This window comes from Phocoena phocoena, chromosome 4, assembly GCF_963924675.1.
Source record: "Phocoena phocoena chromosome 4, mPhoPho1.1, whole genome shotgun sequence".
NCBI classification, from domain to species: Eukaryota; Metazoa; Chordata; class Mammalia; order Artiodactyla; family Phocoenidae; genus Phocoena; species Phocoena phocoena.
Window position 1 is genome coordinate 51519740 of NC_089222.1, and position 20030 is coordinate 51539769.

A 20030-nucleotide genomic window follows, 5' to 3' on the forward strand; every position below is an offset into this window, starting at 1 on the left:
ATGTTGTCCCAGAGTTCTATGAGACTGTCCTCAATTCTTTTCATTCTTTTTTCTTTATTCTGCTCTGCAGTAGTTATTTCCACTATTTTGTCTTACAGGTCACTTATCCGTTCTTCTGCCTAAGTTATTCTGCTATTGATTCCTTCTAGAGAATTTTAAATTTCATTCATTGTGTTGTTCATCAATGTTTGTTTGCTCTTTAGTTCTTCTAGGTCCTTGTTAAATGTTTCTTGTATTTTCTCTATTTTATTTCTAAGATTTTGGGTCATCTTTACTATCATTATTCCGTATTCTTTTTCAGTTAGACTGCCTACTTCCTCTTCATTTGTTAGGTCGGTTGGGTTTTTGCCTTGCTCCTTCATCTGCAGTTTCTCTTTCTTCTCATTTTGCTTAACTTACTGTGTTTGGGGTCTCCTTTTCGCAGGTTGCAGGTTCGTAGTTTCTGTTGTTTTTGGTGTGTGTTCCTAGTGGGTAAAGTTGGTTCAGTGGGTTGTGTAGGCTTCCTGGTGGAGGGGACTAGTGCCTGTGTTCTGGTAGATGAGGCTGGATCTTGTCTTTCTGGTGGGCAGGTCCACGTCTGGTGGTGTGTTTTGGGGTGTCTGTGGCCTTATTATTATCTTAGGCAGCCTCTGTGCTACTGGATGGGGTTATGTTCCTGTCTTGCTAGTTGTCTGGCATAGGGTGTCCAGCACTGTAGCTTGCTGGTCGTTGAGTGGAGCTGGGTCTTGATGTTGAGATGGAGAGTCCTGGGAGATTTTCGCCGTTTGATATTACGTGGAGCTGGGAGGTCTCTTGTGGACCAATGTCCTGAACTTGGATCTAGCATCTCAGTGGCACAGCCCTGATGCCTGGCTGGAGCACCAAGAGCCTGTCCTCCACACGGCTCAGAATAAAAGGGAGAAAAGAAAGAAAGGAAAGGAAGGAAGGAAGGAAGGAGGGAGGGAGGGAGGGATGGAGGGAGGGAGGGAGGAGGGAGAAGATAAAATGAAATAAAATAAAAGAGTAAAGTAAAAGAAAAAATTTATTAGAATAAAAAACAATTATTAAGAAAAAAAAGTTTTAAAGTAATTAAAAAAAAATAACGGACAGACAGAGCCCTAGGATAAATGGTAAAAGTGAAGGTATACCGACAAAATCACACACAGAAGCATACATATACACAGTCACAAAAAGAGAAAAAGGGAAAAAAATATATATATATACTGTTGCTCCCAAAGTCCACCTCCTCAATTTGGGATGATTCGTTGTCTATTCAGGTATTCCGCAGCTGCAGGGTACATCACGTTGATTGTGGAGATTTAATCCGCTGCTCCTGAGGCTGCTGGGAGAGATTTCCCTTTCTCTTCTTTGTTCGCACAGCTCCTGGGGTTCAGCTTTGGATTTGGACCCGCCTCTGCATATAGGTCGCCTGGGGGCGTCAGTTCTTCCCTCAGACAGGACGAGGTTAAAGGAGCAGCTGATTCCGAGGCTGTGGCTCACTCAGGCCGTGGGGAGGGAGGGGTTCGGATGTGGGGCGGGCCTGCGGCTGCAGAGGCCAGCATGAAGTTGCACCAGCCTGAGGCGTGCCGTGCGTTCTCCTGGGGAAGTTGTCCCTGGATCACAGGACCCTGGCAGTGGCGGGCTGCACAGGCGCCCAGGAGGGGAGGTGTGGATAGTGACCTGTGCTCGCAGACAGGCTTCTTGGTGGCTGCAGTAGCAGCCTTAGCATCTCGTGCCTGTCTCTGGGTTCCACGCTGATAGCCACGGCTCGCACCCGTCTCTGGAGCTCCTTTAAGCAGCGCTCTTAATCCCCTCTCCTCGTGCACCAGGAAACAGAGGGAAGAAAAAGTCTCTTGCCTCTTTGGCAGCTCCAGACCTTTTCCCGGACTCCCTCCCGGCTAGCCTTGGTGCACTGACCCCCTGCAGGCTGTGTTCACGCCGCCAACCCCAGTCCTCTCCCTGTGCTCCGACCAAAGCCCGAACCTCAGCCCGCAGCCCCGCCCGCCCCAGCGGGTGAGTAGACAAGCTTCTCGGGCTGGTGAGTGCCCGTCGGCCCTGATCCTCTGTGCGGGAATCTCTACGCTTTGCCCTCCGCACTCCTATTGCTGTGCTCTCCTCCGTGGCTCCGAAGCTTCCCGCCTCCACTACCCGCAGTCTCCACCCGCGAAGGGGCTTCCTAGTGTGTGGAAACCTTTCCTCTTTCACAGCTTCCTCCCACTGGTGCAGGTCACGTCCCTATTTTTTTGTCTCTATTTTTTCTTTTTTCTTTTGCTCTACCCAGGTACGTGGGGAGTTTCTTGCCTTTTTGGAGGTCTGAGGTCTTCTGCCAGCGTTAAGTAGGTGTTCTGTAGGAGTTGTTCCACATGCAGATGTATTTCTGATGTATTTGTGGGGAGGAAGGTGATCTCAGTGTCTTACTCTTCTGCCATCTTGAAGCTCCTCCCCTGCTTGTAGATTTTTTGATGATGCCTATTCTAACTGGTGTGAGGTGATACCTCACTGTAGTTTTGATTTTCATTTCTCTAATGCTTAGTGATGTTGAGCAGCTTTTCATGTGCTTCTTGGTCATCTGTATGTCTTCTTTGGAGGAATGTCTGTTTAGGTCTTCTGTCCATTTTTGGATTGGGTTGTTTCTTTAATATTGAGTGCAGGAGCTGTTTATATATTTTGGAGATTAATCCTTTGTCCGTTGATTGGTTTGCAAATATTTTCTCCCATTCTAAGGGTTGTCTTTTCGTCTTGTTTATGGTTTCCTTTGCTGTGCAAAAGCTTTAAAGTTTCGTTAAGTCCCATTTGTTTCTTTTTATTTCCATTACTCTAGGAGGTGGATCAAAAAAGATCTTGCTGTGATTTATGTCAAAGAGTGTTCTTCTTACGTTTTCCTCTAAGAGTTTTATAGTGTCCGGTCTCACATTTAGGTCTATAATCAATTTTGACTTTATTTTTGTGTATGCTGTTAGGGAGTGTTCTAACTTCATTCTTTTACATGTAGCTGTCCAGTTTTCCCAGCACCACTTATTGAAGAGACCTACTCTTCTCCATTGTATATCCTTGCCTCCTTTGTCATAGATTAATTGACCATAGGTACGTGGGTGTATCTCTGGGCTTTCTATCTTGTTCCATTTATCTATGTTTCTGTTTATGTGCCAGTACCATATTGTCTTGATTACTGTAGCTTTTTAGTATAGTCTGAAGTCAGGGAGTCTGATTCCTCTAGCTCCTTTTTTTTCCTCAAGACTGCTTTGGCTATTTGGGGTCTTTTGTGTCTCCATACAAATTTTAAGATTTTTTGTTCTAGTTCTGTAAAAAATGCAATTGGTAATTCGACACGGATTGAATTGAATCTGTAGGTTGCTTTGGGTAGTATAGTCATTTTCACAGTATTGATTCTTCCAATCCAATAACATGGTGTATCTCTCCATCTGTTTGTTTCATCCTTAATTTCTTTCATCAGTGTCTTATAGTTTTCTGCATACAGGTCTTTTGTCTCCCTAGGTATGTTTATTCCTAGGTATTTTATTCTTTTTGTTGCAAGGGTAAATGGGAGTGTCTCCTTAATTTCTCTTTCAGATTTTTCATCATTAGTGTATAGGAATGCAAGAGATTTCTGTGCATTAATTTTGTATCCTGCAACTTTACCAAATTCATTGATTAGCTCTAGTAGTTTTCTGGTGGCAGCTTTAGGATTCTATGTATAGTATCATGTCATCTGCAAACAGTGACAGTTTTACTTCTTTTTTTCCAATTTGTATTCCCTTTATTTCATTTTCTTCTCTGATATCCGTGGCTAGGACCTCCAAAACTATGTTGAATAAGAGTGGTGAGAGTGGACATCCTTGTCTTGTTCTTGATCTTAGAGGAAATGCTTTCAGTTTTTCACCATTGAGAATGATGTTGGCTGTGGGTTTGTCATATATGGCCTTTATTATGTTGAGGTAGGTTTCCTCTGTGCCCACTTTCTGGAGATTTTTTATCATAAATGGGTGTTGAATTTTGTCGAAAGCTTTTTCTGCATCTATTGAGATGATCATATGGTTTTTATTCTTCAGTTCGGTAATATGGTGTATCACATTGATTGATTGGCATATATTGAAGAATCCTTGCATCCCTGGGATAAATCCCATTTGATCATGGTGTATGATCCTTCTAATGTGTCGTTGGATTCTGGTTGCTAGTGTTTTGTTGAGGAATTTTGCATCTATATTCATCAGTGATACTGGTCTGTAATTTTCTTTTTTTGTAGTATCTTTGTCTGGTTTTGGTATCAGGGTGATGGTGGCCTCATAGAATGAGTTTGGGAGTGTTCCTTCCTCTCCGATTTTTTGGAAGAGTTTGAGAAGGATGGTGTTAGCTCTTCTCTAAATGTTTGATAGCAGTCACCTGTGAAGCCATCTGGTCCTGGACTTTTGTTTGTTGCAAGATTTTTAATCACAGTTTTATTTTCATTACTTGTGATTGGTCTGTTCATATTCTCTATTTCTTCCTGGTTCAGTCTTGGGAGGTTATACCTTTCTAAGAATTTGTCCATTTCTTCCAGGTTGTCCATTTTATTGGCATAGAGTTGCTTGTAGTAGTCTCTCAGGATGCTTTGTATTTCTGTGGTGTCTGTTGTAACTTCTCCTTTTTCATTTCTAATTTTATTGATTTGATTCTTCTCCTCCTTTTTCTTGATGAGTCTGGCTAAAGGTTTATCAATTTTGTTTATCTTCTTAAAGAACCAGCTTTTAGTTTTATTAATCTTTGCTATTGTTTTCTTTGTTTCTATTTCATTTATTTCTGCTCTGATCTTTATGATTTCTTTTCTTCTGCTAACTTGTGGTTTTGTTTGTTCTTCTTTCCCTAGTTCCTTTAGGTGAAAGTTTAGATTGTTTATTTGAGATTTTTCTTGTTTCTTGAGGTATGCTTCTATAGCTATAAACTTCCCTCTTAGAACTGCTTTTGCTGCATCCCATACCTTTTGGATCATCGTGTTTTCATTGTCATTTGTCTCTACGTATTTTTTGATTTCCTCTTTGATTTCTTCAGTGATTGCTTGGTTATTTAGTAACATGTTGTTTAGCCTCCATGTCTTTGTGTTTTTTTCCATTTCTTTTCCCTGTGATTGATTTCTAATCTCATAGTGTTGTGGTCAGAAAAGATGCTTGATATGATTTCAGTTTTCTTAACTGTAGTGAGGCTTGATTTGTGACCCAAGATGTGATCTGTCCTGGAGAATGTTCCATGCGCAGTTGAGAAGAAAGTGTAATCTGCTGTTTTTGGATGGAATGTCCTGTAAATATCAATTAAATCTATCTGGCCTACTGTGTTATTTAAAGCTTTTGTTTCCTTATTAATTTTCTGTCTGCATGATCTGTCCATTGGTGTAAGTGAGGTGTTAAAGTCCTCCACTCTTGTGTTACTGTCGATTTCCTCTTTTATAGCTGTTAGCAGTTGCGTTATGTATTGAGGTGCTCCTATGTTGGGTGCATATATTTATAATCGTTATATCTTTTTCTTGGACTGATCTCTTGATCATTATGTAGTGTCCTTCCTTTTCTCATGTAACATTCTTTATTTTAAAGTCTATTTTATCTGATACAAGTATTGCTGCTCCAGCTTTCTTTTGATTTCCATTTGTGTGGAATATCTTTTTCCATCCCCTCAGTGTCAGTCTGTATGTGTCCCTAGGTCTGAAGTGGATCTCTTGTAGACAGCATATATATGGGTCTTGTTTTTGTATCCATTCAGCAAGCCTGTGTCTTTTGGTTGGAGCATTTAATCCATTCACATTTAAGGTTATTATTGATATGTATGTTCCTATTACCATTTTCTTAATCGTTTTGGGTTTGTTTTTGTAGGTTCCTTTCTTCTCTTGTGTTTCCCATTTAGATAAGTTCGTTTAGCATTTGTTGTAGATCTGGTTTGGTGGTGCTGAATTCTCTTAGCTTTTGCTTGTCTGTAAAGCTTTTGATTTCTTCATCAAATCTGAATGAGATCCTTGCTGGGTAGAGTAATCTTGGTTGTAGGTTTTTCCCTTTTATCACTTTAAGTATATCATGCCACTCCCTTCTGGCTTGTAGAGTTTCTGCTGAGAAATCAGCTGTTAACCTTATGGGAGTTCCCTTGTATGTTATTTGTTGTTTTTCTCTTGCTGCTTTCAGTAATTTTTCTTTGTCTTTAATTTTTGCCAATTTCATTACTATGTGTCTCGCAGTGTTTCTCCTTGGGTTTATCCTGTATGGGACTCTCTTTGCTTCCTGGACTTGGATGGCTCTTTCCTTTCCCATGTTAGGCAAGTTTTCGACTATAATCTCTTCAGATATTTTCTCGGGTTCTTCCTCTCTCTCTTCTCCTTCTTGGACCCCTATAACGCGAATGTTCTTGCATTTAATGTTGTCCCAGTGGTCTCTTAGGCTGTCTTCACTTCTTTTCATTCTTTCTTCTTTCTTCTCTTTTGCAGCAGTGAATTCCATCATTCTGTCTTCCAGGTCACTTATCCGTTCTTCTGCCTCAGTTATTCTGCTATTGATTCCTTTTAGTGTATTTTTCATTTCACATCTTGTATTGTTCATCTCTGTTTGTTTATTCTTTAATTCTTCTAGGTCTTTGTTAAACATTTTTTGCATCTTCTTGATTTTTGCCTCCATTCTTTTTCCGAGGTCCTGGATCATCTTCACTATCATTATTTTGAATTCTTTTTCTGGAAGGTTGCCTCTCTCCACTTTATTTAGTTGTTTTTGTGCGGTTTTGTCTTGTTCCTTCATCTGGTACATAGCCTTCTGCGTTTTCATCTTGTCTGTCTTTCTATGAATGTGCTTTTTGTTCCTCAGGCTGCAGGATTGTAGTTCTTGCTTCTGCTGTCTGCCCTCTGGTGGATGAGGCTATCTAAGAGGCTTGTGCAATTTTCCTGATGGGAGGGACTGGTGGTGGTTAGAGCTGGGTGTTGCTCTGATGGGCAGAGCCCAGTAAAACTTTAATCCACTTGCCTGCTGATGGGTGGGGCTGTGTCCCCTCCCTGTTGGTTGGTTGGTCTGAGAAGACCCAACATTGGAGCCTACCCCGGCTTTTTGGTGGGGCTAATGGCAGACTGTGTGAGGGCTCATGCCAAGGAGTACCTCCCAGAAGTTCTGCTGCCAGTGTCCTTGTCCTCATGGAGAGACAGAGCCACCCCCCGCCTCTGCAGGACACCCCCCCCCCCCCAATACTAGCAGGTAGGTCTGGTTCAGTCTCCTGTGGGGCCACTGCTCCTTCCCCTGGGTCCCTAAGCACAGACTACTTTGTGTGTGCCCTCCAAGAGTGGAGTCTCTGTTTCCCCCAGTCCTGTCGAAGTGTTGCAGTCAAATCCCCCTAGCCTTTAACGTCTGATTCTCTAGGAATTCCTTCTCCCGTTGCCAGACCCCCAGGTTTGGAAGCCTGACGTGGGGCTCAGAACTTTCATTCCAGTGGGTGGACTTGTGTGGTATAAGTGTTCTCCAGTTTGTGGGTCACCCACCCAGCAGTTATTGGATTTGATTTTAATATGAATGTGCCCCTCATACCATCTCAGTGTGGCTTTTCCTTTGTCTTTGGATGTGGGGTATCTCTTTTGGTGTGCTCCAGTGTCTTCCTGTCGATGATTGTTCATCTGTTAGTTGTGATTCCAGTGTTCTCGCAAGAGGGAGTGAGAGCACGTCCTTCTACTCTGCCATCTTGAACCAATCTGTCCAGTAAATATATTTCTTGAGCACTTATTCTGTGTCAGATCTTGCCCTTACAGAGCCTAGATTAAAGGAAAGACAGACACAAAAATAATTCCTTAGTTAATTAATTGCAATTGTAAATTTTAGGAAGGAGTAGAGTTTTGTTTGTTTTTTGAGAACACATATTACAAGACCTGGCCTGTCCTGAGAGTCAAATACCACTTCTTAATCTGGCAAGGATGAATGGGCGTTAGCTGGTTGAGGAAGGAATAAGGTGGGCAGAGATGAAGGAGTGCAGAGAGAGCATTGCAGACAGAGGGAACAGTATGCTTGATGGTTTTGAGGCAGGGAGGAACAAGGCTTGCTCTAAGAACTATAAGATGAATGTGACAGTGACATCCTTCCAGTTTCTAGAAATATACAGTCATTATTTTAATAGTGTTAATGTTGCACATGTTAATTTTTTTTAAAATTTCAATAGGTAAAATTTAATACTTATTCATGATTTTTTAAATACATGTATGTTTTGATGAGGATTATTAAAACACACAAACACACACACACACACCTAGCATCACACTTAATGGTAAAACTGATGCTTTCCCGCTGACAGGCATGGTCACAATGGTCATGAACAAGAGAAGAATGTCTTCTATTCAACATTGTCCTTAATCAGGTTTTTAAAAAAATTTATTTATTTTTGGCTGCATTGGGTCTTTGTTGCTGCGCGCAAGCTTTCGATAGTTGCGGCGAGCAGGGGCTACTCTTTGTTGCGGTGTGCAGGCTTCTCATTGCGGCGGCTTCTCTTGTCGCGGAGCATGAGCTGTAGGCGTGTGGGCTTCGGTAGTTGTGGCTCACGGGCTCTAGAGCGCAGGCTCAGTAGTTGTGGCACACGGGCTTAGTTGCTCCGCAAAATGTAGGGTCTTCCCAGACCAGGGCTCGAACCCATGTCCCCTGCACTGGCAGGCGGCTTCTTAACGACTGCGCCACCAGGGAAGTCCCTGTTTGGGAGAGGTACTGAATAGGAGGGGCAAGGGTCTTGTAGGGTGCTGAGAATAATTTATATTTGATTGTGTTGTGAGTATATGAATGTATACATTTCTATAAGCTCTTCAAGCTCCATTCTTCTGATCTGTGGACTTTATTTATATGCACGTTATACCTGCTAGTGTTGGAGGGTCTCCTGCAGAGGCAGGGGTGGCTGTGTCTCACTGTGAGGACAAGGACACTGGCCGCAGAAGTTCTGGGAAGTATTTATTCCTTGGCATGAGCCCTCCCAGACTTCGCCATTAGCCCCACCAAAGAACCCAGGTAGCGCACCTGGTAATTTTTAACTACAGTTTTTTAAGCTTTGTTATGTCCTTTAATTTATATTTAAATATAAATTAGTGATTTTTTTTTTTTTACTTTTGTTATCTAAAGGAACTAAATGAGATTAGAACTTAAAACTGAGGTTCTTAAAAGAACATACTTTGCCATGGCATCCGTGGTTTAGTCTTTCGGAAGTTGTCTTCTGATAACTAAATATCTATGTTATATGACTAAAACACTGACATTTAGGTAATAGATTCAAAAATTTGTGTGTGTGTTGGGTCTTATTTGTAATATTTATTTTATACTGTTCATTGTTATTTCCAGGTTCTATACAGGCTTTTTCTTCCCCAAAAAACATTTTTCTTATAAATTGCTTTCTGTTGTTACACAGTAGAGTCAGGTCAGTAATAGATAACTTGGGAATGGTATGCAACAGTGTTAGGTCAGAAACTCATTTCTCTTTCAATTTTCCACTGTAAGTTATAGTTTCTGGTTCTTTTTCTTCTTTAATTGTTGTTTCTGGTTTAGTGAAAGAAAAAAAGGAATTGTTTGAAAGAAAAGGTATCTTAACATTGGGTTTTTTTTTTTTTTTTGTTATATAGCATAAGCAACGCAGGAGAATTCACTTAGCTAAATTCAAATGCATGAACTTAGCCCCCTCCAATTTGAACCATATCTAAGATATATCCTAAGTTTTGTGTTTATACAAGATTCTGTGCCACATACTTATCTAGTACGTAAATTTAGGTAATGAAACCGTTGAAGAGTATTAAATTGAAATTACTGTGTTATTTTGGCAGGTTATTCTCGTTCAAGTTAATCCAGGTGAGACTTTTACAATAAGAGCGGAGGATGGAACACTTCAGTGCATTCAAGGTAAGGAAGTTCTTTGCAAGCCTTCTAATCAAAGAAGTTTTCCTTTATTTATTATTTTATAGAAGTAGAGTTTATCTCTGAGTCTGCATGTGATTTTCTAGAAGTAAAATTTATCTTGGATTTTTTTGTTTTTGCTTTCATTAGGGGCTCCTTCATGCTGATGTGGGCCTGTGATATATAAGTGACGAAGTTAAATATCTTGAGTATTCTATTGACTTTTAAGTGAATTAAATAAACTTGGGAAAACTTGCATTGTTTTCATATATTATGGAACTGGGTAGTCCTGAAAAATGCAGAGATTATTAAGAGAGCTTAAAATTCCAGATGAGAACAGCAAGTACTTTTTCAAATTAGGTAAAAGTTTCAAATACATATTGTGATGCTATCCAAATGATGCTTTTAGGGGTAAAAATATGTATTAAATATCTGTTATTTATTACTGAGTAACAAATTACTTAAATTTAGTAGCTTAAAACAGTTCTTGTCTACAGTTTCTGTGGGTCAGGAATTTAGGCACAGCTTAGCTGTGTCCTATGGCTCTGGGCCTCTCGAAATGCTAAAATCCAGGTGTGGGCTAGATAGAGCTGCAGTCACTGTAAGGCATGTCAGAGTGTCAGTCTGTTTCCAGGCTCGCCTGAGTGGTTGTTGGCAGGATTTAGGTTTTTTTGTGGGCTAGTGGCAGGCGGCTTCCCTCTGTTCCTTGCTAAGTGGCCTCTCCATGGGGGTGCTTACATTATGGCAGCTTCATCGGAGCAGGGACTAAAGGGCAAGAGGGAGTGGTATGTCCAGCCCACTCCAGAAAGGGGATTACACAGAGTATGAATACCAGCAGCCAACTTTTAGAAAGCGGCCCACCACAGTCCGCCCTCGGCCCTGAGTAATTCATGTCTGTCCCATATGCAAGACACGCCCTCCTAAGATCTCCAAAAGTCTTATTCCAGTACAGCATCAGCTCAGAGTCCAGAGTCTTGTTATCTAAATAAGCTCCAGGAGTAGGTGAGTCTCCTTGGGTGTAGTTCTTTAAGTACCGCTCCTGGGGCATTTCAGTTAATTTCTAGTTTGTGTAATACCGGTGCCTCTTCTCTATAGTTCACTAAGGAAAGAAAGACGCTTAGGTACTCTGATCCATATGGGGTTCTGTGTAGGAAGATCAATCCAGATATGGAGTTAGTGTACAAATACTGCTGTGTTGGAGGGCACTGTGTGACAGCTCTTTTTGGCAGTGATTGGGCTTATGGGGCAAATGGTAAATTGGCCTGTAATTGAGTTCAATACTAGGTTATTGATTAGACTGGAATCTGACCAGAGGTCTTACTTTAATACTTGGGCTTGCTCACCAATATATAAAGAAAATGAAGGGAAATGCCCTTTAGTTTTAGTTTTCCATAATGAGCTGCATGGAAAAAGTTGATCTTCGTATTGTTGATCTTTCGTATGGTGTGCTGCTGTGTCGTTTCATTACTTGTTTTTGTAACTATAAGAACAAAAATTTAGGAAAACAATTAAAACTCATTAGGCTAGAATCCTAGTGAGTTTTAATTGCAGTTAATCTGAAATGATTTAACCATTTTATTAATGATTTTTTTCTGATCGCATTCATTGTGTCCCTGAAATTGATCTTGGTGTTCTAAACCATTTAAAAACCAAACCTAGTCTTCAGTGATAGATCACACAAAGGAACTTCAGGTAAAAGAAGAGAGAAAAATATTTTAAAATAGTATGGGTTACAGAATCTTCTACCTACTTGTAGAACTGTAACAGATATTATCAACAAATAAAACCCCAAGATTCACTCTGTATCTTAAAAAAGAAAATCACACTAGTAAAACTAGATGAAAAGTTATTTTACCTACATAGAATGAAGCTGATGTTTCCAGTTCAGTAAGAAAATAGTTGAGCTTCTGGTCATGGTAACATTGGAACCTTATGCTTTGGCTAGAAGACTGTGTCCCTCTACAACTGAGTATGTGTAATAGAGTCTATAAAAGCAAATTGCTGAACGGATCAACATATATAAAATCCACTTTTTCATGCCACCTGCTTTTGCTTTTGGTGTCTGAAGAGTGTGTGTGTGTGTGTGTTCATCTAGTTAGCCTCTTCCTCACTTTTTGTGGGTCCAGTTCGTAACTGGTATACTCTGCAGGGAATTTAGCAAGTATATTGCTCTGTCCACAATGGAAGCTTTGTATTTATTCATGATGGTACTTGGAGATAAGTGACACTAACACCCCTTTCAGTGATTTAAAAAAATGCCATTCACTAAAGAATTGTAGAGCCATTTATCTTTGGCTTACTGAGCCTTCCTATTCTTTGTTCTCTTCTGAACACCCAGGTACTGTGGTTATCTTTATTTGGACATGTTGGTACCTGGCCCAACTAATTGAAATGACACAGGACAGGATGAGGGTGACCTGGAACCCCAAGTGGTTTGCTAGGGCTTGGGAGGCCCTGGGACAATAGGATCAACTGCAGGAACTGGAAGGAACCCCAGTCCAGACCCATTGTTGGCCACTCATGCATAACTGGCAGCCACTCAGCCCAGGTGCTCTCATCCCCCCCTTCATCTGAGTTCCACTGTGAGTTAATGAATGCTTCACTCCAGGTAGGCAGAGCATATCAGCATAGAATGTGGGAATAGGCAATATGTTTATAAATTCCAACACAAGTTGTTATTATCCTTTCACTGTGATTAACATCCCTATCATTGCTAATATTTATTCAACTCTTAGCCTTATGCATTCTCTCATTGAATGGGTATGACAGATACACATGAGGAAGCTGAGACCTGTAGAGGCTAATTCACACATCTAAAGTCATATAGTGCAGCTACATATAAAAGAATGAAATTAGAACACTCCCTAACACCATACACAAAAATAAACTCAAAATGGATTAAAGACCTAAATGTAAGGCCAGACACTATAAACTCTTAGAGGAAAACATAGGCAGAACACTCTATGATGTAAATCACAGCAAGATCCTTTTTGACCCAGCTCCTAGAGAAATGGAAATAAAAACAAAACTAAACAAATGGGACCTAATGAAACTTAAAAGCTTTTGCACAGCAAAGGAAACCATAAACAAGATGAAAAGACAACCCTCAGAATGGGAGAAAATATTTGCAAATGAAGCAACTGACAAAGGATTAATCTCCAAAATTTACAAGCAGCTCATGCAGCTCAATATCAAAAAAACAAACAACCCAATCCAAAAATGGGCAGAAGACCTAAATAGACATTTCTCCAAAGAAGATATATAGATTGCCAACAAACACATGAAAGAATGCTCAACATCACTAATCACTAGAGAAATGCAAATCAAAACTACAATGAGGTATCACCTCACACTGGTCAGAATGGCCATCACCAAAAAATCTACAAACAATAAGTGCTGGAGAGGGTGTGGAGAAAAGGGAACCAACCCTCTTGCACTGTTGATGGGAATGTAAATTGATACAGCCACTATGTAGAACAGTATGGAGGTTCCTTAAAAAACTAAAAATAGAATTACCATATGACCCAGCAATCCCACTGTTGGGCATATACCTGGAGAAAAGCATAATTCAAAAGAGTCATGTACCACAATGTTCATTGCAGCTCTATTTACAATAGCCAGGACATGGAAGCAACCTAAGTGTCCATTGACAGATGAATGGGTAAAGAAGATGTGGCATATATATACAATGGAATATTACTCAGCCATAAAAAGAAATGAAATTGAGTCATTTGTAGTGAGGTGGATGGACCTAGAGTCTGTCATGCAGAGTGAAGTAAGTCAGAAAGAGAAAAACAAATACCGTATGCTAACATATATATGGAATCTAAAAAAATAAATGGTTATGAAGAACCTGGGGGTAGGACAGGAATAAAGACGCAGATGTACAGAATGGACTCCAGGACATGGGGAGGGGGAAGGGTAAGCTGGGACAAAGTGAGAGAGTGGCATGGACATATATACACTACCAAATGTAAAATAGAGAGCTAGTGGGAAGCAGCCGCATAGCACAGGGAGGTCAGCTCCATGCTCTCTGACCACCTAGAGGGGTGAGATTGGGAGGGTGGCAGGGAGATGCAAGAGGGAGGAGATATGGGGATATATGTAAATGTATAGCTGATTCACTTTGTTATAAAGCTGAAACTAACACACCATTGTAAAGCAATTATCCGCCAATAAAGATGTTAAAAAAAATAATAAAGTCATCTAGTGAGAAACAGCAGAGCTCTTTATTGCCTTGCTCCGTGGCTTTACGTCAGGGAATCATGAACTCAAATCGACTCCATTTTCTTGGGCACGTGACAAGAGCAAGATGGGTTCCTATTCCTGGAGTAACAGCATTCTGGGAAGGATGCTAGGTGAGTACTCAGGTGACCAGAATGAGATAGAGATGGTTTGCAGAGCAAAAGTGGATGATGGAGACTGGGTCTTTGGAATAAGACAGGTACCCTGTTAACAGAAGTGGGAGCAGGATAGTTTGATACAGGGAGTATTGATTTAGAAGTCCTTAAATTATCTCTGTCCAGAGTCAGGATTGGGCCCAGAGTTGGGCTGAGCTTCTAGGTGGGACTTCCAGCTTCAGTTGCTGGAAGAGGAGGGGTACAATGGTAGAGGACTGGTTACGAAAGGATCTGAAATTGAGTCATATTGTAATGGAAACTTCTAAAAGAAGCATTTGTATTTAAAGTTAAGAGAATGAAGCTCTAGTTGTGCTTTTTCAACACCAGCCGGCAGACGGGGAGGTGTTTTTTCGGCGGGGAAGGGGAGTGCGGTGACTGGTGGTGGTGGCCTTCCGGGAAAGTTTGAAGTCATTCCCATTGCTTACACCGTGGTTGAAACTGTCAGCTTGATAGCTTTGCTATTTCAGCACTAGCCAGCACGGTAAGAATTGCTGGGGGCTGGGGGGTGGGGTTAGGGGGAGGGAGTGGAGCTGGTTGCAGGCCTTCCTGGAAACTTTGAAATTACACCATATGAGGTCAACCCCCTCTGCTTGTAGTCGAATTTGTCAGCCTTATAATTTTCTCTATAGGACATTTATGACATCACTAGAAAGACCCCAGAAGCTCATTGTGGTGCCATGAAAAGGCAGTCTGGAAATTCGGAGCACATCAGTGTAAAGCATATGGTTACTCTGGGGAAAAAACAAGATTTTGTTTTCATGGGAATGTCCTTGGTGATAATAAAGGAAGAAAAACACAGGAAACATACAATATGCTGTGAAAGCAGATTCATTTCTAATGGAATATTTCTCAATATTTCCATGAAACATGAATCATAGGTCTTGAAGGGGCCACAGAAGATCATAGTTTATTCTTACTTGGAGGCAGCACTATAGCTATGGCATCCTAGACAAAAGATTTTTCTTTCCTAGGCCAGGTGAAAGTGTATAAAGAGCTAATTGTAAGGGAAAAAAGAATCTTAGCAATCAATATGAATTTTTTCCTTTGGTGAAATTCAGGAATTAATAGAGGGCAGCTGCAGGTCTCTCCCATTATTTTCATATCCTTGTCTGGGCTGAGGTGCTGGCAGTGCAGCCTTCCTTCCTGTCCATGCATGCCATCTTTTTATCTGGGCCATTTCTCTGCTCCCTGTAAAACGCTTCAGCCAAAACAAATACCACACTTCCTTTAAGCTCTAGGGCTCTCTCCTTCGGCAGGGGTCCCCCCCTTCCCCCCGGACCATTTCAGTCCATTCTGACCTTTCTCTGCATTCCTGGAGGAGCAGGTAGAGGTAGCACTGCATGTAACTATCTGGTATTTGTGTAAACCTTTCCTTAGCCCTTGAATTAGACTGTGAGTCCAGTTGTGACAGGAAACAGTGTATCCTCTACCCTACCTACCTCCAGCCACACAGCCTGACAATAATTACTGACTACTAGGCCCTTGACTAGCTCTGGCATTACATCCGATGTGATGATTTTTCTTTTAACCTTTACTATTGTGCCGGGAACTTAAAGATATTTAGTTAAGTGCTTTTAGGGGCCTTTAAAATCTCTATAGAAGAAGTTTCAAATTTCAAATCACATTACAATTAAAGCTTATCAGTTTCCTTTAAAAAAACATGTGTAAGTCTAAAGAACTTTCATATTAACCAGTAGTAATGCTGCAGTTTTTGTCTTTCAAGACTTATGTTTCAAATCATGAGCCTGAAGAAAACAGGTGAATGTCCTGGTGATAACAGCAAACAACAGGTTAAAGTGAAATGCTTGGGAATCACCATTATTCTAATAAAGAATAATATTTAAAGATATCTGATTACTAATGTTTTTTGTCCAGAATAATCTAGACATCTTTAAAAAGATTATTTACTCAGCTCATTTGTGGTAAGTGAGTAGAGACCTTGAAATGACAGCAGAATGTATGGCAGGAGGGAAACTTGAGGAGAGCCTTACTCTGAGATGGCTGTAGTTTGGGTTCTGTCAGAGTGTGAGACTTTCTCCCTCTCCTGCTTACTCTCCTTAAGCCTTCTTCAGCTCCGTGTCTAAGTCCCCCTGCCCCACTGAGTGTGGGAACCGTATCATTGATGAACAGCATGCTCTGCTCACAGGCCCCTGTGAATGACACCATTGAGAGCCGTTCCACATTTTTGAATCTCCTCGTTTGTCTCCCACCCCACTCCCTGCCATATTCAGACTCCAGACTGTCACTGGAACCTTAAAGTTACTTTTTTTTCTCACTTGGTACTTTATGTGCATTTATTAGACTTGGTTGGCACATTAAAACACCGACCTGTCATTCTTTCTAAGAATTTTATGACAGATCCTAGTGGACTCTCTTTGTCTCTTGCTTTGTTGATTGAGAAATGACTTGAGTGATGTCATAGGTAGGGCTTGCAAGCTGAGGTAGACTGTCATTTCACAAGCAAAGCTTCTATGTGGTCTATGCCTTTAAAGAAAACTCTGCATATAAGTGAGAAATTCCTATTTTACTGGCTTACAACCAAGGAAGAGGACCTGTTGCAAAATGAAGTCTGTCTCCTAAGAGTGATTGAACCCTTGCCCTGGCTGAAATTTGCAAACAAGTCTTTTGTCCAAACTATTTGGGTGAATTTTTTTTTTTTTTTTTTTGTGGTACACGGGCCTCTCACTGCTGTGGCCTTTCCCGCTGTGGAGCACAGGCTGTGGACGCGCAGGGGACGCGCAGGCTCAGCAGCCATGGCTCTCGGGCCCAGCTGCTCCGCGGCATGTGGGACCTTCCCAGACCGGGGCACGAACCCGTGTCCCCTGCATCGGCAGGCGGACTCTCAACCACTGCGCCACCAGGGAAGCCCTATTTGGGTGATTTGAAAGTGAACTTACTGTCCTATGACTGCCTTTAAATAGTTTAGAATCTTTGCAAACTTTCATTACATTGAATATGTAACTGATTGTTATTTGACTGTATGTAATTACTTATGGAAAGTCTGTATTATAAGGCAAAAGATTTTTTCCTGTTACAATTTTCTTATTTTGAGATCTTCTTTTTCTACACAAGAAACTGCTTTGAAAGTCATTTCCTTTTGCATTTGGGGGTTTGTGAGGGATCGCTAATCTGAAATGTTACTGTGAACAGTTAAGGCCTCACTTGAGAAAATCTTTTAGAATTGAAAATATCTTTTAGAATTGAAAATACCGAGTTTTTGTCCAGGCTAGCCCCAGTGTCCTGCCCATCTTTCTGACTGATCCAGAGCTGTATTTGGTAAGACTTAGTACATAAGTTTCCAGTGAGGCTCTAGGCGGAGAGAATCTGAGTTTCTAGGAATATCTGAATTATTCCACCAACGTGCCAGCTCATTTTATAACTTAAATATTAGATTTGGGACAAATCAGTCTCTTACCTGTGTGTGTGTAATATTGATGAAATGTTGATGAAAAATCACTTTTAGCATTTTGGAGAATACCTGATCTCTGAAATGTTTGAGAGCCTTATTTTGGGCATGATGATTTGCCTTTTTTCTCATACATGGACATGCATAGCTGTTTGTGCAAATAGGAGTTCTGTATGCTGACCTGATAGGCCCCCTTTCAGACAATAGCTTGCTGCCGAGTAACTGGAAGTTTCCCACCAGAGTAGTCTCCATAAGGGTCGGTGAGTACTGATGGGCCCAGAGCAGAAAGTCCAGTTTCTGGAGGGGGTGGGAGGAAAGTCTGTGATGATAAGTGTGGCTGTCATCATGCTGGGACTGAGTAATGTCATGAGACTGGGTTACATCAGTATCAAACCATGCTGCTTCCCAGGAAGTGTGAGTCCATCTCAAGGGAAAATACCCAGTGTGTCTGCTGCTTTCTACCCTTCCCATTTATCTCGATTGTTTTTAGCTATTGTTACATATCCATAATTAGGACAAAAACTTTACACAAAATTATATTGTCAGACTTTCTTTGGCCTTTTTCTTCAAGTAAAGCTTGAGTGATTTAATTGTTAGAAGTTATAAAGGTTATGTTCTAAGAGTGAAGGCTCTGTAGTGAGAATCCCTGGTTGTTTGCTAGATAATGGTTAGACTCTTAGCCTCAGTTTCTTTCCTCTCTTAAAATGCGGATAGTGGGAATACCTATCCAATAAGGTTGTGAGACATTCCATTGTAAGTACCAGCATCATCATCATCGTCTAGTAATGTACACACAGCTTTGCTGATTATTTTTGTTCGAAACAGATGCCGTAACCAATTGTGGGCAATGACTTGGTTGTCAGAGTTCGAGCCTCCATTTCTTTGCCTATTTAACAGTAGGCTTGCTCTCATGGGTTGATGGTGATGGCAACATTTCAGACATTTCAGATGAAGGTTTATGGGGATGTATGTATTGTTCAGATAAAGGATTGTGGATAAAACAGTGATTCCACTGTTTCATGCATTTAAAGTAAGTTTTGTTGTAGTTGAAGCTTCAGTTGTTGCGTTTATTTTGGATGATAAGCTGTTAACTCTCACACTGTGCCTGAGAGACCATATTCAGACAGGCCTGTAAAGTAGTCGCTATGGGTATGCCTTCCGTCCTTTAGGCCTTGTCGTTCACATTTCAATTAAATTCCATACTTCTTTTAGTCTTTATTTAATGTGTCGTGCTCTGAGGCAGTACTGAAGAGGCAGTAAGGCATATTGGTAAGATCATTATGGGTTTTTGAGTAAGATTGGCTGACTTAGAAGTCCCCTGCATGTTAGATGTGTGTCGTAAAAGCAGTTACTTCTCTACATCTACACCTAATCTGTAGAATTGGAATAATAATATCGGTCTTAAAGAATTGCTATGGGGATTAAATGACATATTGGGTAGAAAGCACTTAGAACAGTTTCTAAGGCAATGTAAGGGTCCAATAAATAGGAACCATTATTAGGCTCCCAGTCTCCATTACGGTTAGACGTTGAACCACCGTTTATTTTTGTTACTTGTCAGTTTAAAGCATTTCAGGGAAGACTCTGTGAACTTGAGGTATTGGTTAGGAGTTTTCAGATGTCTTCACATTTTAGTCGTACTGCTTCATAATATGTTTAAAAATTATGCAGTGGGAGTTTAGCTTCTGTGCCCTTTTTGTCTTTCAGGCTTGTTCAGCAGTGGTTAAAATGTCATTTCTGAGGGTACCACTGCTTGGAGTTCCTTAAATGTCACAGATCTTTGCATGACAGATAATTCCAAAGAGCTAATTGTCACATTACCTCAATTGTCCACCACATTTTATTTCACAGCTTATAATCTTTTAGTTCTTGCTTTATTCTTTCTGTATTTTTTACCTTTGTGTTTTACACTTACAATTTGAAACGGAAAATTTCATGTTGGAGGTGTCTGTAAAGGGATCTTCAAGGGTAGGGGTCAAATCTTAATGATCTTTCTATCCCAGTGCCTATCCAGCACCTCCTAGATGCTCAGAAAAGAGGAAAGTCATTTCCTGATTTACTGCTAAAAAATCATGTCAAAATCATGGAAAAGTCTCATAGTTAATTCACAGAGGTAATTTTTTGTTTTTGTACTTAAGTAATTAAGTTTGGTTATTTTTACTCTCCGTTCCTCGAATTAAGATAATGAATGCAAGTGTGAGTTTGTTTCCAAAAACACACAGTAATTCTGAAGAAGTCCAAAATATTGGTTAGCTCCCTTACTTGTAAAAAGCGTGAAGGAGTGATCATTATATCCATTCTTTTGATAACCTTTTTCTTTTGTGAGGAGTAGGCTGGGAACACCTTGGAAAATATTTTTCAGGCTATTTAATAGTGAAAGATAGACCAGCTTTATCTTTTATG

General features: G+C 40.6%; 1 protein-coding gene across 1 annotated transcript in view; it reads left to right on the forward strand.

Moving 5' to 3' along the window:
- The window catches only part of FNDC3B (fibronectin type III domain containing 3B), a 290599-nt gene that overhangs the window by 28700 nt on the left and 241869 nt on the right, over positions 1 to 20030 (forward strand). Inside the window, exon 2 of the mRNA XM_065876048.1 lies at positions 9752 to 9827. Within this exon, the coding sequence (XP_065732120.1) occupies positions 9752 to 9827 (76 nt within the window). The remainder of the gene's footprint in view (positions 1 to 9751; positions 9828 to 20030) is intronic.